The following is a 26,189-nucleotide window of genomic DNA, read 5'->3' as shown; positions in this document are numbered from 1 at the left end:
GTCTGAGCCACTGGGGAAGCCTCTGTGGTATATATATATATATATATATATGCATATAACTACATATATAATACACACACACACACACACACACACACACACACACACTGGAATAGCACTCGGCCATAAAAAGGAAAGGAATTGGGTCATGTGTAGAGATGCAGGTGGACCTAGACTCTGTCAAGCAGAGTGAAGCAAGTCAGAAAGAGAAAAACAAATATCACTTACTAAGGCATACATGTGGAATCTAGGAAAATGAGGGCTTACTTTTAACTCAGGTGGATACCAACTAGCCTTCTCATAATTGTAATATTACATGTCAGCAGCAGAGGAAGTTACATGTGACTGGAGGTCTGCATCTGCCCCAAATATGTGTCCCCCACTTCTTGTTAGTGGTTTCCACCAGTGGGGATGTTAGGTTTCCACCAGGGGATGTTTAATTGCTATTAAAATGCCAATGCTGCTATTAAAATGCCAGTGCTGGGAGTGTTCATTTCCTGAACTATGGGAGCCTGAACTGTTGACCAAGTTCTTTAACACAATCTTAGGAACATCCAGTTCAGAGGAGGAAGGTGTTTGACAGAGGAAAGCAGACCACAGGGTGGGAGTGGGGACAAAAAATTGAGGGGCTTAATACATGAGGGCATCTTAGTGTGGTAAGTGGAGGCAAAAGGGAATTCTTCCTGGAAAAAAGTAAGATGATAGTGGAGGAGACACGAAATAAGGAACTGAACTTATTTCTTAGCCCTTCCATGCTCCCCTGTGTGATTCCCTAGAGGTGATATGCGCATCACTATCATTAGTGAGTGATGACTATGGATAAGCTGTGACCTAAGTCAACACAAAAGATGGCACGGAGGCTCAGCAGATGCTGGAAGGAACTTACACTTCCAGCCCCTCTTAAAGTGGGTATGTGTAGCAGCTTTGCAGGCCCAACATCCTTATTTGTAAAATCACCACCGAAAACATATGCCCACCAATAGCCAGGGTGCACATCTCACGTAATTTCACCTTCTCTATACTTGGAGCTTCCCAGGTAGTGCTAGTGATCAAGAATCTGCCTGCCAATGCAGGAGACATAAGAGATGTGGGTTCGATCCCTGGGTCGGGAAGATCCCCTGGAAGAGGAAATGGCGATCCACCCCGATATCTTTGCCTGGAAACTCCGATGGACAGAGGAGCATGGCAGGCTATGCAGTCCATGGGGTCGCAAAGAGTAGGACACGACTGAAGTGACTTAGCACTAATACTCTATACTTAGTAGATGAGACCTCCTCTGAAACTACTGCTTTCAGCCTCTAGTAAAAAAAATTTAAGCTGAGATAGGAAGCTGAAGGCCCAATTAGGAATTAATGCTGGAAGAATTGGGAGGTCAATAATATAGCACAAGTTCCGACTTCTCAGAGTCCAGTATCTCAGATGGGAAACCACTAAAAAAAAACATCTAACCCATATTTATATACATAGTGTCTCTTTGTAAAGTACAGGATGTTTTTTATAATAATCTAAGAGTGATCGCGTTTGGGGGCAACGGATGACTGGGACAGGAGAGAGAGAGAAAGTCTATTTTTCATTGACGATTCTGTCATATTTTGAAGTTTAAAGCATGTACAAAAATAAATAAAAATTTAAAAGTCACAGATATGAACAATGCTATGGGTTCAGTGATGTCCTCTGAAAAGTAAAATCAGAAAGGGTTGCTAAAGACAAGTTAAACTCTTCTGGTCAAACTCTGAGTGAAGCCATGGAGTCACCTCTGTGATCACATAGTTGCCACTGCATTGCTCTGATCTTTGAATGACTTGGTTTTAGGGTGTGTCTACATGTGATACATAGTCACTCTCACTTTCTGCTGAGTATTTAATCCAAACCATCCAACAAGGGAGGAGTTTACCTTATTGATTTGAAGATATATATTTTAAAATTAAACTGTGTAAGATTCTGATCTATTTGAAGGATATTCAAAGACCTGAAATGGCTTTCAAGCTTTCTTTAATGAACTGATGTTCCACAGCAATCCTCTTAACTTCAGTAAGATGATAGTCTAATACAACTGTAACTACATTTGTTTCCTTTGTAGTTTTGAATTTGGGAGTTAATATAACCATAGGAAACATGTGTCATGTATAACATTTAAACATAACACTTTTATTGAAAATCAGTTGAATGAGCACACATGATGTGATTAGATAAATTCAACAATTCCCATGAACGCACACCACTCTCCACAGAAAATTACCCAATGACAACTGGAGCAAAAGAAAAAGAAGTGTCTTCTGTTTAATTAAAATATATAACAAGTTAAAACTTACAGCACAGAAGATGAATCACCACAATTACTGCCTTTATAGTCACTGCTGGAGAATTCATTAATGGAATTAAAGCAACAGTAATGAATTTCTTTGTATAAACTTCCATTCTGTTAAATTCATTGTCATTAACTCCACGAGGAAGAGGTAAAGATCTGTTGTTTTCACACTGATTATCGGAAAACCAAGTCATTTGTGAGAAGACTTTTCTGGAGCAGTTATGCAGTAGAAGGTGCAGAAGACAGAATGATCTACTTGGCTGCCCAGACTCACGCCACTTCTAATAATACAACTCTGGGGAGACTCTTTGACATGTTTAAAGCAAAAATGTGATAACTAAATTAAGGACTCTTTCGTGATTACTTTCTGAAGGCCAGTCTCAGATGACTCTGGAGAACAATTTTCTGCACAGCTATTTGAGAAACTCTAGTATTTTCCATCCTTTGTGAGGGGACAGGTAGGTGGGTACCACTACAGGAACTATGCAAAGTGGACAGAAGACAGGGTGAGAAGAGGGAGCATTTCCTTGAATGTCCTCTGGTGTTGGCACCTTTGTCCAGCCAGCTCCCTAGGTGGGGATTTATCCTTTCACCTTGGCAGATGGCAGGAGGTTCATATGTGAGACCCTCCTGAAGGATTCTGGATCATCCAGCTGCAGAATTATGCCATTTCCCCAGCAGTCCGGCTCCTGAAAGTCTTGCTCAGTTGAAGCGCCTCCTAGTGGTACCTTGAGGTTTTTGTATGAGTTGTTCAATAGTCAAGCCGTGTCTGACTTTGTGACCCCATAAACCGCAGCATGTTAGGCTTCCCTGCTCTTTCCTGTCTCCTCAAATTTGCTGAAACTCACGTCCATTGCATCTGTGATGCCAACCAACTGTCTCATCCTCTGTCACCCCCTTCTCCCCCCGCCCTCAATCTTACCTAGCATCAGGGTCTTTTCCAATGAAGTCGACTCTTCACATCAGGCAGACAAAGTATTGAAGCTTCAGCTTTAGCCTCAGTCTCTCCAGTGAATATTCAGGGTTGATTTTTTTTTTTTTTTTTTTGCAGTAAAAACAAGTTTAATTTTGAAGTCTCAGGTTCAGGGATATAGGAAAGAGTGAAAAGGAGATCCATGGAAAGTGGTACAGCCAAGCTTGGCAACCAGACTCTTTTCAAAGCCTAGCTTTGCTACTTTTATCAGCTCTGTGATCTTGACAAATGACTTAGACTCTTTTTTTTTTTTTCCCTAAATTTCTTCTTTTATAAAATGGTAATAATAAGGATACTCACTAACCAGTGGTTGGGAGGAACAAAGCAATTAAAACACACAAAATTCTTAATGCCTTGGCATACAGTAAGTGCTCAGTAAATGCTTACTATTATAATGTTAGCATTTATATGGAGAAATTGACCAACTGCAAAAGGCCATGTATAAATGTCAGGCAGCATGAAGGGCTCAGTTAATACAGCCCAAGTGTCAAAATAAACTAGCAATGTGAATGTCACATTTCTAGTACTTATGAAAAGCAGAGTAATCAGAAACATCAACTACTGAGGGGAAAAGAGGGAGGGGTGGGAGGAATTGGGAGATTGGAATTGACACATATACACTACTGATATTATGTATAAAACAGATAACTAATGAGTGTATGTTGTGTAGCACAGGGAATTCTACTTTTAATGTACTGCGGTGACCTGAATAGGAAGGAAATCCAAAAGGGAGAGGATACATGCATATGTAGAGCTGATTCATTTTGCTATACAGTAGATGTCAATACAACATTGTAAACCAACTCTAATAAAAATTAATTAAAAAAAGAAAAGAAAAAAAAAAAAACACCTCAGAAGAATCTTACGAGACAGGATGAAATTTTTAGGGTTAGTAGGTAAAAAAACAACACACAGATTTCTCCTTGGACAGGAATTTGTTTTTCTCCCTTTGTAAATAAGTCAGGGTCAAAATCCCCAAAGTTTTCAAATAACACTAGATGTTTTTCCACTTTGGTTCAAAATCAGTGGCCCCAGTTGAGATAGGGGAGGGGCAATGATCTCAGACAGGAGGTCTGGCCTCACTTTCACTGCCCTTATGCATCTAGAAGCCTCGCTGGCCCTAACTTCACATTCACTCCTGAATCTAACAATTCTTCTACCCACTGTTATCCCTCAGCTGACGAATAGTCACCTCTTGCCAAACTCCTGGTCAACCTCCCAATCTTTCCTTCTGCTCTCAGTCTACAATGCACTCTACACACAGGAGCCAGGAGAGCTCTAAAATGCAATGGAAGACACATTACTTCCTTACTTAAACACTCCCAGTGATTACCTTAGAGCATTTAACCCTAATTCCACTCATGACCTCAGACTCTCTGGGCTACTTTCCTGTTTGACTCCACTCCTTCCTTCCTAAGTGTCCAGGCACACTGGTCTTCTTTCCATTTTCAGAACATGCAAAACCTTTTTCAACCTCAGGGCTTTTGCTCTTGCTGATCCCTCTGCCAGGTTTTTTTTTTTTTCCCCCTGATCTCTGTGTGGCTTTCTCTTTACACGTGCTAGCTCAAATGTTACCTCTTCAGAGATAGTGACTCTTGTAAGCCTATTGAAAGCAGCCCTCATCAGTCTGACCCCTTTATCTCACTTCGCTATTCTTCATAGCACCAACTAACTGATTTTATTTATCTTAGTATTATTCTTAGTACGGATATCTGTTTCCTCTCACTGCAATGTAAACTCCACATGAACAAGAACACCATCTCTTCAACTCCAGCTCCTTGAAGGGTCCCTGGCACAAAATGGACACTCCATAAATATTAGTTGAGTGAATAACAATTGCCAGTGCCCATGATGCTTGGACAACAGCAGACCTCTGCTCATCCTTCTCACAATCTCCCTGGCAACTTCTTATCTGCAAATTCTGCCATCTCAGCACTCAAGAAAAGTAGAGTGGTCCATCCTTTCAATCCCTGCCAAATCTAATACAAAATCTTGGTTACTTTTTGGTATTTGTACAACTTTTTGAGAAGGGCTGCCATCTTAGATTTAACTGGACCCTGGATAATTATCCTCAGACTGATCCTAGAATCCTTTTCCATACTCTAGGTTCTTCTCGATTTGGTATGACTTGCAATTGGTTCTTTCCACAGCCACATTCATGGCTTTCCTAGCCCAGCCTCTTGCTGGTAGCCTCTGCAACCCAAATGATCTCCTGAGCCTGGGAGAGTTTTACACAACCTAGTTAGTTCTTGGCCAATTCACCTCAGAAAGTCTACCCAATGACAGAGAACACTGCTATAATTATATTTTTAATAAGGGTGTGGACAGGAACGGAGTTAATTGGCTTTAAAATGGCTGAGACAGGAAAGCAAGGGTTGGCTGACTAAAGATCAACATAGCAATTGGGAAATTTAACACATGGATGGCAGGGAGGCTTAACCTTTATCTTCCAATCTCATGATTATCAAGCCTCTGGCAACTTGATTTCCAAACTGCACATACAAGAAATTTTAGTCATAAGTTTATACAGGGTCACTCTGAAGATGGAGTTCGTTTACATATAGATAGAAACCTCAATTTTATGCTAGAATCCTGCTTCCCAAAGAGTAGACTGATGAAGTTGCTACCCAATGAAAATATGATTTGGATGGTTCTCTGGGGTCCATGACACCTAGAACAAGGCAGAAGAAGAAACAGAAATAAATCATGAAGATTTGTACCTTCACTGAGAAGTAAGGTCCATTTTTAGTGAAGGTCACCTGGAGAATTGTAAATAAATGTGATATGGAGCCTCCACACCCAAAATCTTGACTTAATGGGTTTATGGACAGGGCCTGGCAGCTGTACTTTTTAAAGCTCCTAAGGGGATTTTCATGTACAATCAGTGTTGAGGACCACTGTTTTAGAGGCTTGCTTTTTGCTATAGTTAAAGATACTAGAAATTGTTTTTTAAAATCAGTAATGGATTTCAAGACAGAGAAAAAGAAAAGAACCATTTTGGAATGGCACAAAAGTGACCTATCCTCATATCCTAAAGAGGCTGTAGTGCTAAGACTCTAGCCTTTCCCCATTATCCTTCATAAAGACCTCCCAGCTTCACCACTGACAATAAACCCAGACATTCTTGAGACATAACAAGGAATTCTTTAAAAATGCAGCTGTAAAAATTGCTCGACTTTCTTCTTCTTCTTTTTTTTTTTAAAGTGTAACAAAAGCCATTATCTTTTCAGCGAACAGAAGCTTCAGAGATGAGAAATCAGAACAGCTTGAAACCTCTGAGACTAAGGAGTCTTTACTTCCCACAGGCAGGAGTGCATAAGCTGTAAGTATGCATGGCCAAGCTTTTACTTGAACTCCAAGAAGCTAGGGATGGGGCTCCTGGGACCACCCCTGCTGCCTCCGAGCTGCTGGCACTTAAAATAACAGTGTTGCCAGTCGGGCAATCTAGTCACCTTTTACCTATTGATCTGTAACACTAATTCATTCATGGAAGTGGTCACAGGACTCGGTACAGAGTATTCAACAGGAGATGGGGCACCAAATGCTTTAAGAGCCAAATAAATATGAGGAATTCAGTGGCTGAGAATCCTAATTTCATTCTATCAATGCTAATTTCATTCACTCAGTAAGTCTCAAGGCCCAAGGCCCGTAATTAAACTCCATTTCCTAATTTGTAAAGTTGGAGAGGTGAGGCAAGGTTACAGACTGTCATAAAATAGCTACTATGGCACGATAATGAAGCCCTCTGCAATGATCACACAAAGCGGTGAATACAAAAAGCCATGAGACACCCAGCACCCTACACTTAGCCCGGGTTGACTACAGGGCACCCCCAAAGTACACAGAGTACAGGAATAGGAAGCTGGCTACACTTTTTAGCCACAACATCCAAGTCAACAGAATGACTACACACAACAACTGTGAATGAAAACAACTGAGTAGAAATATCCATGTACATAAATCTTCTACAAAATAAAGACCATGCACCTTAATTGTCCATTTCTTTCCCTTAAAAACATTACCCTTCCAATTTTATTGCCCATGATGATAAGACAAAGACTCAGTGTGTTTACTCAATGACTTTTAACTTGACTTCACGGTAGAATGTTCTGGGGAATCACAAACAACAACAAGAGCACTGGCACTGAGGCCCCATTCTTAAATGAAAATTCTAGACCAAGGTGGGGGCCTCAGTAATGTTTAAAAGCATCCCTAGTTATTCTACAGGTTCTTTTTCATACTGCCAAATACTGCGTGCACATTTCCATATGCAGGCCAATTGTGTATGCATCCTTACGTGGAGTGCCTTCCTCTCCAACTCCCACCTCCGCCCCCGTGCCTGTTTCCACTGGTCTATAGCTTGGCCTGTGAAAGTGTTGCACTCAACATGCCAACTAATTTGGAAAACTCAGCAGTGGCCGCAAGACTGGAAAAGGTCAGTTTTCATTCCAATCCCAAACAAAGGCAATGCCAAAGAATGCTCAAACTACCTCACAGTTGCACTCTTCACACATTCTAGCAAAGTAATGCTCAAAATTCTCCAAGCGAGGCTTCAACAGTACGTGAACCCAGAACTTCCAGATATTCAAGCTGGAATTAGAAAAGCCAGGGGAACCAGAAATAAAATTGCCAACATCCATTGGATAATTGAAAAAGAAAGAGAGTTCCAGAAAAACATCTACTTCTGCTTCATTGACTATGCTAAAGCTTTTGACTGTGTGGATCACCACAAACTGGAAAATTCTTTAAGAGATGGAAATACCAGACCAGCTTACCTGCCTCCTGAGAAATCTGTATGCATATCAAGAAGCAATAGTTAGAACCAGACATAACAATTTCAAAATTGGCAAAGAAGTAGGTCAAGCCTGTATATTGTTGCCCTGCTTATTTAACTTATATTCAGAGTACATCATGTGAAATGCTGGGCTTGATGAAGCACAAACTGGAATCAAGACTGCAGGTAGAAATATCAATAACCTCAGATATGAAGATGACATCACCCTTATGGCAGAAAGTGAAGAGGAATTAAAGAGCCTCTTGATGGGAGTGAAAGAGGAGAGTGAAAAAGCTGGCTTAAAACTCAACATTCAAAAATGAAGATCATGGCATCTGGTCCCATCACTTTTTGGCAAATAGACGGGGAAACAATGGAAATAGTGAGAGACCTTATTTTCTTGGTTTCTAAAATCACTGTAGATGGTGACTGCAGCCATGGAATTAAAAGATGCTTGGTCCTTGGAAGAAAAGTTATGACCAAACTAGACAGCATATTAAAAAGCAGAGACATTACTTTCCCAACAAAGGTCCATCTAGTCAAAGCTATGGTTTTACCAGTAGTCATGTATGGATGTGAGAGTTGGAACATCACAAAAGCTGAGCACCGAAGAACTGATGCTTTTGAACTGTGGTGTTGGAGAAGACTTGAGAATCTCTTGAACTGCAAGATCAAACCAGTCAATCCTAAAGTAAATCAGTCCTGAACATTCATTGGAAGGACTGAAACTGAAGCTGAAGCTCCAGTACTTTGGCCACGTGATGGGAAGAACTGACTCATTAGAAAAGACCCTGATGCTGGGAAAGATTGAAGGCTAGAGGAGAAGGGGATGACAGAGAATGAGATGGTTGGATGGCATCACTGACTCAATGGACATAAATTTGAGAAAGCTCTGGAAGGTGGTGATGGACAGGGAAGCCTGGCATGTTGCAGTCCATGGGCTGTAAAGAGTTGGACATGATTGAGTGATTGAACTAAGCCAATAGCCTGGCCTTACATCCTTCAGTGTCCTCTCTTTTTCTTTTTTAAGATTTTTTTTTAATGTGGACCAATTTTAAACTATTGAATTTGTTGCAATACTGCTTCTGTTTTGTTTTTTTGGTCCCAAGGCATGTGGGATCTTAGTTCCCAGACCAGGGATAGAACTGGTATCCCTTGCATTGGAAGGCAAAGTCAACCACTGGACTGCCAGGGAAGTCCCTCAATGCCCATCTCTTACCCTGTATTGTCAATGTACGTTAGGGTTATGGGCATAATGCCCTCTGGAATCCCCAACTCTTAACTGTCCGTTTCATGGAACACTTAGAGGATGTCATCTTACACTGCTCTTGGCATTTTATGTTTGTGCCCATCTTCCCTGGTAGATAATATGCTCCTTTAGAGCAAGGACCTTGTTTCAAGATTTTTTTTTGTTTTTTAATTTTCCCCACGGACTCTGGCACAGACTTCTTGGCTTAGAAGACGTTGAAGAATAGGTATTATTGTTGAGGTAGATACACTAAAATTCACTCCTGTCAGCTTCTTACTGACATTTCCCTGCAAGATGGAGATTTTGAGTGGAAATGAACAAATGCTATTTGTATATCTCAAAGAGCATCTGGTACAGGCACACCTCATCTTATTGCTCTTCACTTCATTGTACTTTGTAGGTAGTTTGGTTTTTTCTTTCTTTCTTTCTTTTTTACAAACAGTGTTGTCAGATGGTAGTTAGCATTTTTTAACAATAAAGTATTTTTCAAATTAAGATATGTATATTGTGTTTTAGACATAATGCTTTGTTATTGTTTAGTCAATAAGTTGTGCCTGACCCTTTTGTGACCTTAGGGACTGTAGCCCACCAGGCTCCTCCATCCAGAGGATTTCCCAGGAAAGAACACTAGAGTGGGTAGTCATTTCCTTCTCCAGGGGATCTTCCTGACCCAAGGATCAAACCTAGTGGACTATAGTGTAGGGTAAATCACTTTTATATGGACTAGAAAACCAAAAACATTTGTGACTCATTTTATTGCAGTATTTGCTTTATCGCAATGGTCTGGAACTGAACCAACAATATCTCTGAAGTCTGTCTTTATATCCTGTTCAAGCTACAGAAAAGAAACTCTTCACTGTAGGCAAACATCTACAGTCCGTGGCCAGCCATTTTCTAGAATATTTCTCCATTAGCCTGTTATGTGGCATTATCTCACCAATGCTGACCTTCTCTAGAGGATTTTTGAGGGAAGGAGGGTAAGGGTAACACACAAACCCGTAGAGAAACTCAAATGCAGGTCTGTGATACTCCAGATCAGAGACTTCCTCTAACAACAGCAGAATCTGAATGTCCTTCCCTTTGGCATATGTCAAACCAATTGTATTTGTATTTCATTGACATAGTCAAGGACCAGTTTAGCTAGTGGACAACAGAAGCCAAAATGGCCTTCTGTGATGTCCTTGAAACAGCCCTTCTGGAAACTTGGATTGCATCTTGTTCAAGCTGTTACAAGCAAAAGGACAGAGAGGGGAAAACATTTATCACCACAAGAAGATGATTCATTTCATGATCTTTGCGACACAAAACCCTGGCTGTCTCCTAGGCTGATTTACAAAGTCCCAGAAAGTCAAAGACACTGTCCTAGGAAATGATTTTTTGGTGAAAGCATATCTGAGTTTACAGTGACCCTTTGGCAATAGGATGCCCGAAAGCTTGAGGTTTGTCTGGGTGAGGGAATGGGTCCTGGTGATGAAAGTAACCACTGAGTCTATTTCATATAATGGCATGATGTAGTGGGCTTTGAATGATCACCCACTCAGCAGAAAAATGAGGGTGGAGGAGGACACAGAGCGACCCCTTTTTCCTTGTTTACTGCTTCACTGAGTAACTGAGTTAGGAGACACTCCTGAGAAGGAATCTGAGCCAAGAATACAGGGAAAGTTATATTAAGAAGAAGAAGGAACAATTCTCCATTCTATCTCTGTCAACTAATTAGTCTACAGAAGTGCTATTTGAAGGAAATACAATTCAAGTCACATATGTGATTTTAAGTTTTCTGCTGATCACATGAAAACAAATTTAAAAAGAAAGATAAAATTAATTTTAATAACGTACTTCAGCTAAACCACTATGTCTAAAATACTATCATTCTAACGTACAGTCAATATAAAAACTCAAGAGATAGATACGTATTTTTTGCTATTAGGTTTTTGAAATCTGGGGTGTACTTTACGCTTACAGTGCATCTCAATTTGCACATTTCTAGTGCTCAGTAGCCACATGGGGCGAGTGCTACTGCACTCGGCATGCAGGTTTAGACATGCTAACTGGAAATTGGGACATCAGACAGAAATCACTGCCAGCATTGAGCTACCTAATAAACGCTGGATATTTCTTGCTGCTAGCTCTTTCACTATCCCCGAGAAGAGATGATCTCAAAGCCCACATGCTGTGTTAGCAAAAAGTTTTGGGTTTTGGTGCAGGATAGACTGCGGGATTCAAATACCAGCTTTATAACCTTAGTCTGGTTGGTTACTCTCTGCAAGTCTTGGTTTCTTTAATTATCAAATCAAGACAGAAAAGCTAACTCACCAGATTGCTGAGAAGATTAAAAATTAAGATAGGTATAAAATACACAGAACAGGCTAGACTAATACAATAGGCATTCAAACAATGATTTCCCCTTTATAAACCTCAACTTGATACCTTAGGGGCCATCTCATTGTATCTGGGGCCATACTGCTTTATTTATTCACTTTCAGAACTTTCCCTTGAGGTTTCTTCTGCTAAGGCAATTCTTTCCCCAGATTTTCATGGGGCTGGTTTCTTCTTATTACGCAGGTTTAAGTTTAAGGGTGACCTTCTTAAGGAGATCTTCTCTGTTGTCTTACTTAAATGTGCCCCCAAGCTCTGTTACCCTCTAGGCCCCCAGCCTCTCTTTACTTTCTTTCTAATGTTTATGTACAGATGTGAGAGTTGGATCATAAAGAAGGCTGAGCACAGAATTGATACTTTCTAATTGTGGTGCTGGAGAAGATTCTTCAGAGTCCTTTCGACAGCAAGGAGATCAAACCAGTCAATCCTAAAGGAAATCAGTCCTGAATATTCACTGGAAGGACTGCTGCTGAAGCTGAAGCTCCAATACTTTGGCCACCTGATGTGAAGAGCCGACTCATTGAAAAAGAGTCTGATGCTGGGAAAGATTGAGGGCAATAAGAGAAGGAATGACAGAGGATGAGATGGCTGGATAGCATCACTGACTCAATGGATATGAGTTTCAAAAAACTCCGAGAGACAGTGAAGGACAGGGAAGCCTGTGTCCTGGTGTGCTGCAGACCATGGGGTCACAAAGAGTAGGACACGACTTAGCAAATGAACAACAATAACAAAACATTTATCAATATCTGAAATGATCTGATTTATATATGTGTTCACCTGCCTCTTATACATCTCTGTAGCATAGAAGCTTCACAAGGGCCGAGGCCTTGTCTGTCATATTCAGAGCTCAGATAGTATTCATGGAATGAATGAATGTTTAACACAGGAAGGCAAATGGCAAGGTGTCCTGATTCTAAAGGTAATGAAGACTAAGAATCTCAGAGCTCTTTCTGACATAAATGAATTACTCAGGAAATCAGTGGCCTAGAGCCAGCATCGCCTGCTGTGGGTAACTATTGACTTCACAGCTGGATTTGGGAAAGGGTGGGAAAATCACTCTCCATAGGTGATTTCACTGTTGTTGCCTATTGATGTGTTCACACGCAAAGTGTATGTTCATGCCACTGAAAGCACCCAGTGGATTTGGTGATTCCTGCCCTTCAAAAGAACTAGGTTGGGACCCAATTAGCATGATGCAACTTTCTGACCCCAAGGAGCCTGGCAGCATGCGTTAGTGGAACAAGAGTGGGTATCAAGATCAGACAGACCTGGGCTTATGTCCCAGTTCAGTTCTACCTTTTACTTGCTGTGGAGACTGGGCAAGTCATGTAAATTTCCTTAATCCTCAGTCTCCTTATCTGTAAAGCTTTGTTTGATAATCCATACCCTGCAGTGAGAAAATTAATTGAAGAGAGAATTCATTGAATTACCATGAGAATTAACAGAAGGAACATAGGCAAGTGCTTAGTATATCTTGAAGGCTCAGTGACTAGTAGGTATCAATACCGTCATCTTCGCATTCAAGAATGCCTTGCCAGAATATGCTCATCTGTCTTGGAATGGATACTTAGAGGGAATCCAATTTCCTTTTAAGATTTTGCTATTTCTTTCCCTTACATCTATGTCATTCAATTTCTTGCAACGGAGGGGCCAGGACTGCAGACAGAGGTTGGGGGGGGGGTACTTGCTGAGTTTATTAAATCTATTCCAAGCTGTGAAAGATGGAAATGAAGACATTTCTCTTTACAGAGACAGTTTGTGTTGTACCTGAAGATAGATGCAGCCATCAGCCCTCTCCAGTTTCTATACTGAGATTCATGCAGCTACAGGCAAAATCTAGCTGTTTTCTATTCAATATTATAGGCCAAAAGAAAACTCAGAGAAAGGGTCAAGACTTCATGCTAGTCTGGACACATTTCACTTGCTGGCAACACAGAAAATTGCTTGACAAAGGTGAAGCAATAAACCCAACATTGTATTCTGAACCCACCATTCATCTTCTAGAATAACTAGATCAGGGCTGACTGTACTCATTCTTTTGCTGACATAAGCCCCATAAGAGAGTAAACTGCTCTAAAAAAAGTAGGAGACTATTTAACACTGACTTATAAACTCACATTCATATCAATAATAGCAGTTTATTATAGACTAGGCATTTCATTTTCCTAATAACCGTGCAAGAAAGCAGTATTGTTCCCCATTTCACAACAGGAAAAGTGAGACTCAGAGAAGTTCAGTGACTTGCCTGAAGCAAGGGAGCCAAGATTTGAAGCCTGGTTTGTTGGGCTTCAAAGCTCCCTGTGTCCTCTGCTACACCTTGCTGGCACTGCCAGTGGAAGACCCAGGTCCTCCAAGGCACGGGAACCTACTGCCTTAAAGGAAAAGTGCAGAGGTGCACAAGAAGACTATTACTATTCCTACTCAGCACTGGGGAGCAAACAGCACTTCATTTCAAAACCAGACCTCGGTCCCAGTGTCTGACATCCAACTGTGGGACCCAAAGAGCTCTTCTTAAGACAGCGACCCTCTGCAGGTGTTCTTCAATGCTGTCTGTAAGACTGAAAATTCCAGGGCTGAGGATGGTCACCTTAGGAAAGCCATTGCAAGAGCTTGTGAAGAGGGTTTCCCACAAGGCAGAGACCGGTGAAGCTCCTGGGAAACAGTGTCCCAGGAGCTCACTCATGAAAGCCAGGCTCTCTCCTTTGGCAGGGCTGACTCCAGACCCCCAGAGAAGGCTGCAGATGGCTCCCACAGCCAACCCATCGGCCACAGAGGTTTGGCTGGATCATTGATGCAGACCCTAGAGGGGAAGGTAAGGGATGTTCACTAGGGCCTCAGGCAAGGACTTCAGGGCATGTCCACAACCTTCCGGGACTGCTTGCAGAACTTTATGAACATTCCATAAAAATGCTTTCCCCACTTGGGAGAGGACTCACAGCTCATTCTCAAAAGGACTTAATAAGCACCAATTTTTAAGAACCACTAAAATACACAATTTCATCAGTTTCTTTCTTACATGATTCAGCAGCACTTTTACTCCATTAGTCTTAAATATATTCATATACAAGTAGTAATCTAAATATATATATATGTATGGATATGTATTTATATATAGCATATGTGTATGTATATACACATATGTACACATTTAGGGCAGAATATAGACACACACATATATTCATACATACATATACACACAACACATATATCCTTAAACGTTGCACACACACATGTACACACATGCAAAGTGCAACATGTGCAAAGAAAATCGAGGCCCACGGACTCCAAGAGTCTTGCCCAAGTTTGCACAGCAGGGTGGAATGAGCCACACTCCACTGACCAAGAAGCATGAAACTCAGGTGGGAAATCCTAACCAACCAACTTGATGAAAGAAAACAAGCGAATCCCTATAGTGTCATAATAATGTTTTGCAATCATTTTCAAGTCCAGTTACCGAAGATCCTAAAACGCTTGTTACTAGGGTAAGGTGGGCTGCTTCCGCAGAACACAGGGAGAGGCCATTACAAGGATGTTCTCCCACCCAAAGAGCTGCAACTCTGGCTCTGGTAGCGCCCTGGTTCCCGCCGTTACCTGTTTGCCCGACTGCCCCCTCCTCTCCTCGGTTTTCTCGTCCTCTCTCCTCCAGCGGTTCCCGAAGCTGCCTCTCCAGCTGGAATTCCTTCGCTGAGGTCAGGCCGCCTCCCTTCGGCTGAGCTCCGGGTGACAGCCGGAGGCTGCTTACCTGTCACTATCCCCAGGGCCTCTGAGGGGGCGGGGAGCCACACCTTTCGGGTCGGCTCGGCGATCGCTCAACTTTCCGCCGGATACCCCGAGGCGGCCGCGGCAGACGCCGGGAGAATCCTCAAGCCCGCCGTCCGCACATCACCTGTCTGAGCTCCTTCCCCTCCCCGCTATTTTTTCTTTTCAATTTGACGTGAATAATGTATCTTCTGAGAATCCCCTAGTCACGCCGAAACTCATTCTCAAGATGCTTTTTATAAAGACTGATGTGTGCCGTCGTAAAAGCGGCGAGGGTGGGGGCGGATAGAGAGAGTCTTTTTAGTTCCTCTGGGAGGGGACCTCCGTGCAGTCAGAGTCCCGGCTCTGCCCCAGGCTGCCGCCCGGCGGCTCCGGCGGGTTTCCTGGCGTCTTCCGGAGCAGCCCGAGCCCAGCCGCCGGTGCGCGTCTGCCGGCACTTGGCCTCGAACCCGCGGCCCCGGCGCCGCCCCCGCGCCCTCGGCTCCGCCCGCGGTGGGTACTCACTTTTCCCGGGGAGCGAGGTCTGCCATCTCAGTCCGTGAGCACTTCCTGCACGAGGATGTGGACCTCCATCGTGCGTAAAGCTGTTTCAGGAACGGCCGGTAGAATCCAGAAAGAGGGAGAGCAGCGAGTTAGACTTAAGAGAAAGGGCGGGGGCGGGGGCGGGGGCGGGGGCGGGAAGCCCAAGACCGGGAGGCTGGTGTCTGGGTATCCCAACCTGGACTCCAGCAGCCGGGCGGCTCTGGGACAAGAAGCCCAGTAAGTGCACTTGTTCACTCTTTTCTTCGTGAGAGGAGGAGTCCAGGTTGCAACATCTGTGTTCCTTGCCCGAGGCGAAACAGTGATTTTCTCAAGCCTGCAAAATGTCCAGAGTCGGCCAGCTTCACCAGGTGAAGGAAGGAGCAGGGGAAGCCGGAATGCAGCAAAGAAGTGGAGAAGGAAGAACGGATTCACCCTAGATGGGTTTTATACGATAGATGGGGACCACAGGGCTTCTGATGAGACTGCATCACAAAACAGATTGGCAAAACAATAATAATAATAAAAAACATAGCTTCATAAATGGAACGGCCTCAAAGCTGGTATTTCTCCTGACAGCCAAGACGTGGAGTGTCTCCGTGTCAAATTTCTTTCCTTATTTCCGAATAACAGCTTGAACAGCAGCTTGACAGCCCTGGAGTGAGGCTCTGGGGAATTGAATCTCACCTTCCCTTAGAAGAAGGAGGGGTCGGAGTGAAAGGGGCAAAAACAGTCAGTGACCCGAGAGAGCAGAGAGAGGGAGAGAGCTGGTTTTGCTTTCTTTTTAGATACCCCTCTGCCTGTCTATTCTCTGCCGCATGAGTGCAACACAGAAGCATTGGTGGTGCTGAAATAATCCACACTTCTGTTCTTTTCCACAAATATACAATTCATGTTTTCTATTGTCTTTTCTGTATGGGGGGGGGGTCTGACTTTTTTTTTTCTCTTTTTCTGGCAAGACAAAACCATGCATAACCACCACCTTTTCTCTCTGGCAAAAGTACTGAAACAAAAGTAGTAGCTGCCTGAATGAAAGGAAATACTTATCCCTCAATTAGTAAGTTGTTAGTGTCTGTTTGCTGCTATTAATTAATATCTTATCTGCTTATTTAATTACCCAGAGGGGCACCATGGAGAATATTTTAAACAAAGACTATACATTCTCAACAAAATATTATTGGAATTCTAGGTGTATTCCCTTTTGAGTGATTGATTCTGGAATTACTGGCAAATGACATTCAGTGGTAGCCGCCTGCTGAGTCTCCAGAAGCCACTGAATATTCGAAGATGGTTTGGTGATCTTTTTGGACTGGAAGCCCAGAGGCACCTGTATAGGCATGACCACCTGACTCTTCATGTTCAGTAAGGTGATTTTGTACAATTAAACCGTAAACCCCATCTGGTTGTCTTTGTTGTTGTTCGGTGGCGCAGTTGTGTCTGACTCTTTGCGACCCAGTGGACTGTAGCATGCCAGGCTTTCCTGTCCTTCACCACCCCCCAGAGTTCTCTTAGCTGATGGGAGAAGCTTCTTTCTTGCACACTTACTTTGCTCATGGGGGTGCCGTAAAGGTATGCAACCCCTGTTTATTTTCAAAACCACTGGGTGACCTGGTATCGTCAATGGCAGAATGTTTCTACATGGCCTTTGCAAAGCAAGGCATTGTCAGTTGTTTTTTTTTTTTTTTGAATGTTCTAATCAGATGATTTTAAAAGTTGGTGGCAAAAACCTCACCGAAGTAACCCTAGACTGTCAGGTCTTGGAAGGTAGGGCCCTTGTTCTTCCTCTTTGTGGTTCCCAGTTAGCTACAGACAGCTCAATTCATCAATGCTCCTGGTTGCCAGATTGACAGACAGGTTGTTGAGTGACTAACCCACATCTCGTTGGAAGGGAAGGGCGAGGCTGCCTTTCCACTCTCTTGTGTAGCACGCAGGCACCGTCCATGAACCACCAGCATCAGCTCTCATGGAATTAATTACTTTGCCCTGGCTCTACTGAGATGATGTAGGAAGTCAACTGTGAACCTCAACCCCATTCCAAACTGTCTCCCTGACCCTTTTCTCTACAGACTCACAAGCCCTGCCCCTTCACTTGTGTTCCCTTCTTACTTGTCTTCTGTCTTGTTTCATTGGGTGTGTTCCTCCGTTTTCCTAAGCTACTCCTCCAACAGAATCCTAGACCCCAGCCCTACCCGCTGCCTCCAAGATTTTACTGTACAGTCAATACAGAGGAAAGAGCCCAGTTCTTTGTTGGCTTGGATTTGGATCTTCAGTATTTACTTGGCTTCCCTAAACCTCACTTGCCACATTGTAAATCTGGCGCAGTAATATAGGCCTCAAAAATAAAAATAGTGATTATTAATTATCAGCAAAAGGAGCCATAATGGTGATAACATAAGTAAAATGCCTGACGAATAACATTCAGTTTCCCTCCTCTACCGCCCCCTTCCTCTTCTCCCTACCTTCAGCTCACAGTTAATGTTTTCTGCCTTATCAGCTTCTTTTTCAGCCTACAATATCCTTGCATCTTCCTTGACCTTGCTAACCCTTTTGGGACTTTACGATTTAATTCACTCCTTTCTTCATCTGTCAAGCTTGGTGAAAGAATGATCTGTACGTCTCAGTTGTCCCTGACTCAGTAAGCTCTCAACGCCTTCTCTCGGTGGTTCTTAACCCTGGCTGTACCCTGGTCATCTGAGGATGGTTTCAAACACACTGTATCTGGGTGTCACTTGCAGAGCTTCTGATTCAGACAGTTTGGGGGGAGGGCCTCGATTTGTCTGTTTCTATGAAGATGCCCCAGCAGAGTGGACAAAAACTGCCTTAATCCCCCTGCACCCTGGCTTCCACTACTACTATTCAGCTGCTTTCTTTCGCAGGGCTGCGCCTTCCCAGGGCTCACAGCACCCCTTCACTCCCTCCTCTTGAGATCCTCATTGCGTTGCTCTCAGGCCCTGACCTCCTCCCCTGACTGTCCTCCTCTATTGCCTCATGCCATGGCCCCTCTTCTTTCTCCTTCCCCCTGAATGGGAACAGTTTTATCTTTGGCCCATTACACACGCTCCCTCTTTCATTTGGTCCCACCTCCAGAGGTGACCACCATTAACTTATTAGTATGTAACTAGCCTTGGCTTCCCAGGTGGTGTTAGTGGTGAAGAATCTGCCAATGCAGGTGACACAAGAGATGCAGGTTCGATCTCTTGAGCCGGGAAGATCCCCTGGAGGAGGGCATGGCAACCCACTCCAGTATTCTTGCTGGAGAATCCCGTTTACAGAGGAGCCTGGCAGACTACAGTCCATTGATATGCACAGAGTTGGACACAACTGAAGGGGCTTAGCATGCACAACTCTCCTTATCCTACATGTATGTAGCCACATCTCTATATGTACATGCTTCTGTTTTTTTAAATTAAGAACTAAATAATTTCTGTAACTTGTGTTTTGTGTCATGCAATTATATATTCTAGGTTACCAGCTATAGAATTAGCCCATTCTTTTTAATGGCTGCCTCTTCTGTAATTTATTCTACCATTCTTCCCATTGTTAGATATTTGATCATTTTAATTTTTTATTGTTAAAAGTGCTCTCATGATTATCTTTGCCTGTACCTTAGGATGTGTGTGTGCATATGAAGTTGCTTTAGTTGTGTCCGACTCTTTGCAACCCTATGAACTATAGCCTGCCAGGCTCCTCTGTCCATGGGGTTCTCCAGTCAAGAATACTGGAGTGGGTTGCCATGCCCTCCTCCAGGGGATCTTCCCGGCTCAAGAGATCGAACCTGCATCTCTTGTGTCACGGGCATTGGCAGGCAGATTCTTCAGGCCATGCCCTTCTCCAGGGGATCTTCTTGACCTAGGGATCGAACCCGGTCTCCTGCATTGCAGGCAGATTCTTTATTGCTGAGTCACCCGGGAAGCCCTGTACCTTAGTATATATACTTAGAAATGGTATTGTTAGGTCAAAGGGAATGAGAACTGAAATTTTGTAAGATCACTGCCAGATTGTTCTCCAAAAAATGTTGTAGAAAAAATCCTAGAAATGAGAGCCTTGAGTAGGAACATTAAAAATTCTCGTATGTATTGATAACTTTAAATTCTTCCCCAATACTTACCAATACAGATGTGTACCAGTATACACTCCTACCAAGAGTGTTTGCTCACATCCTTGTGAGGACTAAATTTTATCAAAATAATTTTTTTCAGTTCAATAAGCAAACTATTGTGTCTTAGAATTGTTCTAATTCATAGTCCCCCAAATACTTGTGAGGGAAGACATAATTCATTTGTTTATTATCCTTTGCGATTTTTTTCTCTTAGGCTTTTTATTTTCAATCCTATGCCTATTTTTTTTTTTCTGGTATATTTGTTTATCTAAAAATATGATTTTTCTTTACTATTGTATATACATTAACATTTTGTTAAATATATTGCAAATGTTTCTTAATATTTGTTGCATTTCCTTTGATTTTATTTATGGGCTGTTTTATTGTACAAAAGTTTTAGATTTTCACCTAGATGAATCTGTTATTATATTCTATTAAGTCTCTGAGTTTTCTCTATTGTTTCTTTGCTTCTAATATTGTTAAAATTTTTGTAAGGTTTTTAATTATCCTAGAAATGGTTTTTAAATGTTACATGAGATAGAGAATTAAGTCAGTTTTCTTCTGAATCCATAATTAATTATTCTGTTAGCTTTTATTGAAAAAAATCCACAATTTTCCCACTGATTTCTAGTGTCAAATATTATGCATTTCCATATATTTATATCTGTTCTGGACAATACTCTGCTTTGTTTGGCATGAGTATTTACATGCCAATAATGAACAATTTTGAGGAACTTCCATACTGTTTTCCACAGCAGCTGCATTGTTTTACATTCCTACCAATAGCACTTGAATGTTCCACTTGCTTCACATCTTCACCAACACTTATTAAAAATAATTACCACCCCCGCAGGTGTGAGGTGCTACCTGGTTGTGGTTTTGATTCATATTTCCCTGATAATTAATGATGTCAGGTACCTTTTCTTCTACCTGTTGGCTGTTTGTATGTCTTTTGAGAAAAGGAATTTAATCCCTCTGGCCATTTTTAAATCAGATTATTTATGTTGTTATTTTTGTTATTGTTTGCTTTTGAGTTGTAGGAGTTCCTTATATATTTTGGACATTAACTTCTTATTAGAGATGTAGTCTGCAAATATTTTCTTGCATTCCATAGATTATCTTTTCACTTTGTTGATTGTTCCTTTGCATGCAGAAGCTTTTTAGTTTGAGGTACTTGCACTTGTTTATTTTGTTGTTGTTGCCTATTCCTTTGTTGTCATATCCAAAAAGTCATTTCATGACCAATGTTAAGATGTTTTCGCCTCAGCATCTTCTAGAAGTTTTACGGTTTCAAGTCTTACATTTAAGTCTTTAATTTGTTTTGAGTAGATCTTTGTGTATCTGTAAGATAAGGGTCCAGTTTAATTTTTTGCATGTGGATATACAATTTTCCCATCACCATTTGTTGAGAGACTCTTCTCTCCCCATTTTGTATTCTTGGCACCCTTTTCAAAGATCAATTGATAGTAAATGTATGAATGTATTTCTGGTCTCTCAATTCTGTTCTATTGGTCTATATGTCTGTTTTAGTGACAATACCATACCGTTTTTATTCCGTAACTTTGTCATATAGTTTAAAATCTGAAAGTATGTCTCCACCTTTGTTCTTCTTCCTCAAAACTGATTAATTATTCAAAATCTTTTGTGGTTCCATATGATTTGTAGAACTCTTTTCTTATTCTGTAAAAAATGCCATTGAGATTTTGATAGAGATAGCATCAAATTTTGAATATTTTTTTGGGTAGTGTGGATATTTTAACAGTAGTGAGTCTTTCTATCCACAAACATGAGATATATTTCCATTTATTTGTGTTTTTAAACTTCTTTCAGCACTATGTTATAGTTTTCAGTGGACAAGTCTTTCACCTTCTTAGTTAAGTTTATTCCTGAATATTTTATTCTCTTGATGCTACTGTAAATAAGATTATTATCTTAATTTCATTTTGTATAATTGTTAGTGTATATTGTTAGTATATATAAATGCAACTATTTTTGTATGTTGATTTTGTATCCTGTAATTTTACTGAATTTGTTCATTAGTTCTAATAGTTTGTGTGTGTGTGTGTGTGTGTGTGTGTGGAGTCTTTAAGGTTTTCTACATACATGATTATGTCATTTGCGAACATAATTGTGTTTCTTTCTCTCTAATTTAGGTGCCTTTTATTTCTTTTTCTTGCCTAATGGCTCTGTTAAGGACTTCCCGTACTATGCTTGATAGAAGTGGTGAGAGTGGATGTCCTTGTCTTCATTTTTCATTCTTTATTTATTTATTTTTTCATTCATTCACTTGTCAAAAATGCCAGGTTCATTTTTACATGAACCTGTGCTGGTTTACAGCAGGAAAAACATAATTAGACTCAATCTGAGATCTGGTATTATATGCTGGAGTTTGGAGAAGGAAAGATTAAAAACAAACAAAGAAACAAATTGTATATCAGGTGATGATATATACTAAGAAGTAAAACAAAGCAGAGAGGAGATGTGGATTAAGTCAGAGGGTAAACATTGGGCCTCTTTGATAATATAACTTGAGTTGAATCTTGAATAAGGACAATGAAGAATGTTTTTGGAGTAAAGTTCCTCCTGGGAAGGAAGAAGGAAGCCATTGGAGTGTTGAGCAGAGTGCCAGGAGCTGACTTTTATTTTAAATGGGTCACCGTACCTGATGCCATGGAATGCTATTGACAATTGTCATCCCTGTCTCCATCCTTTGTTTCTTTCTGAGATTTTTGCTGTATGAACTTGTCCTGAAAGTTTGCTTTCTTGATGAAATCTTTCAGCTTTGTAAGCTGAAGTCATCCCTTCCTCCGAATGCCTCCTCTCAACTCCCTGGGGAAGAAGGAAACTACTATACAAAGAAGCTTTCTCTAGTGAGCTTTCACCATCTAAACAGCCTTTGGTGACAAGAACCTGTGGCTGGAGGCTACTGCTTCCTTCCTGGTTCAGAGTTAAGACTTCCTTGAACTTTGTCTTTCCTGATGCCTTAATTGTGGGAACTAGGGCAAGTCTTAGGGTCACAAAGAGTCAGACACAACAGGGCAAGTCTTAAGAGTCTTTTGTCAAGCAAAACTGCCTTTCTGTCTTTGCCAAAGTTCATATTCCTGACTCAATTGAGAAATGGGAAAAGTGCTTTTCTACTTTGGGTAACATAAGTGAAAGTTCTATTGATAAACAGTTCTCCCGGGGATTTGGAATTGGGAATTTTATACTCTAGTTCTCCTTCCTCAAATTCCCCCTACCTTCTCCTCTAGGCATTCCGTCCACACTCAGGATAAGGTGACATGGTAGAAAGAGCACTGAACTAGGGGCCAGAAGGCCTGAGTCTTAGTCTGAATTCACACTGAACTGGCCATGAGTTTTTTTAGTGGAAATCTTTGGACTTTAATTCAAAATAATGGAGAACTTTGGATAGAAACAAAAATTTCCTGTCTGCCACTCTGGGATGTAATATTTGATAGTCACTAATGGATTTTCTTATTTTAGAGACTAGGAGATTAGAGCCCAGAGAAATAAAGACTTTCATAAGTTCACAAGATGTGACAGATGTGGGTTTGATCCCTGGGTCAGAAAGATCCCCTGGAGAAGCCTGGCAACCGGCTCCAGTATTCTTGCCTGGAGAATCATATGGACAGAGGGGCCTGGAGGGCTACAGTCCATAGGGTCACAGAGTCAGACACAACTGAAGTGACTTAGTATGCACACACGACAGAGTAAAGTGGTATGAATAGTATAATCTCCAGAGTCAGACTTGCTAGTCAGAGTGTCTGGCTCTACCACTTATTGGTTATGTATCTTGGACAAATTGCTTAAGTTTTATGTTTTCAGTTGTCCTCATCTATAAAATAGGAATAAAAATTGTACCTATCTTGCCAGACTGCTTGAGTATTAAAAGAGATTACTGAAGTAAAAGAACTTAGAACAGCATCAGGCATGTAGCAAACTTTATGGTTAGTATGATTGTTGATAAGACAATCATCGAAGTTATGTCTAAGTGCTAGAAATTGCATCATATGTGCAAAGTCCTGTAGACCTGATGACGTTTGGCTGAGTAGAAGGAAGGCAAATCAGTTAGTTTTCTTTAGTCATATAAAGGGTTGTCACCTGAAAGAGGTACTTCTTTGAAGTTTCTTAGAAAGATCTTTGGACGTTAATTCAAAATAATGGAGAACTTTTGATGTAAACAACAGTTTCTTATCTTCCACTCTGGGTTGCAATATTTGACAGTCACTGGTGGATTTTCTTATTTTAGAGACTAGGAGATTAAAGCCCAGAGAAGTAAAAACTTTCCTAAGTTCACAAAATTGGGCCCAGGCAAAGTGGCCTGTGACCTCATGGTACCTCATGAGTCCAGCAACTATTGTTGTTCCGTCATCAAGTTGTATTCAACTCTTTTGCGACTCTATGGACTGTGGCCCACCAGGCTCCTCTGTCCATGAGATTTCCCAGACAAGAGTACTGGAGTGGGTTGCTCTTTCCTTCTACAAGGGATCTTCCCAATCCAGGGACTGAACTTGGGTCTTCTGCATTGACAGGCAGATTCTTTACCCCAGAGCCACCAGGGAAGCACTTAGAAACTATTAGATGTTGGGAATTTAGTTTATGGGATGGAGGTTGCCAGCCTACGGTCTCCTTCTGAACCAAAAGAAAGCAGATCCTTTGTAAACATCTGGAAAGCCAAGTTGCATACTCTGAGGACCTGGAGTTCTGTAGGTGGCTGAAAGCCTGGCTGGGCTACCAGATGGCTTCAGAAATGGCAACCATCTACCAGATCATGTGTTCTCCATGAAGTAGGATTAGCTGGCTTTGCTGTCTGCATCTCATCATGAACCAGTATCCCCAAGATTGCCTGGTCTGCCAGCACCCTTCAACACAGTCATAAAAAAATATTGACACCAGGAAGTCTTGTTAAAAAAAGATTTTCTTAAACATTATCTTGATTTAATTGTCTTTTTTTTTCCATCTTGGAAGCAAGAACTTTCTCTGAGCCTGCCTCTCTCCTCACCTGTCCTTTCCTCTCTTCTTTTGTACTTCCTACATGGAACGGAATAAATGGAGGGCACCTTTCCAGCGTCAGCGTTTCAGGGCTGGGGTTCTAAGAGAACAAGCCTTCCAATGGTTGTCATCTAGAAGGTCCTGCATAACTTTGAGTTCTTTGCCGGAGCCAGAGAAAGAGCTGCTGGCAAGGGGGAATAAAGGACTGGGCTGGCACACCAGGGCTTCGCTCTCTGCCTCCTTCCTTTAACCTCAGGTCACAAAGAAACATTTGGGAATCTGGATTCCCAATCAGAACCATAGGCAGAGTGCCTGCCATGTAATTGCATCTCAAGGCACAGTGTGGCTATGAGCAGGGTCTGATTTAAGGGGGAAAAAAGAATCACAAGTTTGCAGGGACCAGAGGGGTCAGGATGGGGCCACTGGGGAATGAAAGCACACTCTTCAAATGCTGTTTTTTGGGTTTTTTTTTCCAGATGTTATAAACCCACTCATCTTCAATGTTCATGAGTGAGGAAAGAAGAGAGAGGGGTGGCGGGGAGAGAGATGGGGATAGAGAAATAGAGAAATTGAAGGAGAGTGATAGGGAAAGAGAGAGACAGACAGAAGTGGCAAGGAGGGGAGGAAAGGAGAAATCCAGGGGAGGAAGAACATATATATGTATTTGTCTTGCCTGTTGCCCTTGCTCCTTGCTCCTTCTCAGCTGCCTTTTTCAGCCTGGGAACACAGATCTGCTTTGTCACATACATGAATGCTCAGTCTCAGCTTATTTACACTATGGCTATCTAACCAGATGGAGTCAGGTGTCCCCTCTGCCAAGGCTTGTCTTCGGGGTGAGAGATGGGGCAGTGGGAGCGGAGTCAGGAAGGGGAATAGAAATGGTTTCAGAGGCTTTGAAATCTTGTCACTCATATGCTGAATTGATCACCAGCCTCACTGGCCACTTAGCTGGAAAGTGAGGGAAGAGATAGGAAATTATCCTGTTACTTTCTGGTTACCTTCCCCTCCACCTTTCTTTTTCTTCTTAATTTTAAAGGGAATGTGGATTCTCTGTCCAGCTGGTGCATGGGACCAGCTGCTTCATTGTGGAGTGAAAAGAGCCACCGCCAGGCTGAGGCACAGCTGGGACACTTGGCA

The 26,189-nt window shown here is 41.9% G+C and overlaps 1 protein-coding gene across 2 annotated transcripts in view; it reads right to left on the bottom strand.

Moving 5' to 3' along the window:
• PRLR (prolactin receptor) overlaps positions 1 to 16,052 on the bottom strand; it is a 198,955-nt gene extending 182,903 nt beyond the window's left edge. The window contains exon 1 of one of the 2 annotated variants that reach the window (XM_061129240.1): positions 15,947 to 16,052. In XM_061129240.1, the coding sequence (XP_060985223.1) occupies positions 15,947 to 15,972 (26 nt within the window). In that variant the 5' untranslated portion in view covers positions 15,973 to 16,052. The remainder of the gene's footprint in view (positions 1 to 15,946) is intronic. The other variant, XM_061129239.1, reaches the window with a different exon arrangement.
• Positions 16,053 to 26,189: the final 10,137 nt, after the last annotated feature.

The sequence above is a fragment of the Dama dama genome, chromosome 25 (assembly GCF_033118175.1).
Source record: "Dama dama isolate Ldn47 chromosome 25, ASM3311817v1, whole genome shotgun sequence".
In the NCBI taxonomy this organism is placed as follows: Eukaryota; Metazoa; Chordata; class Mammalia; order Artiodactyla; family Cervidae; genus Dama; species Dama dama.
This window is presented reverse-complemented; position numbering and strand designations above follow the sequence as displayed.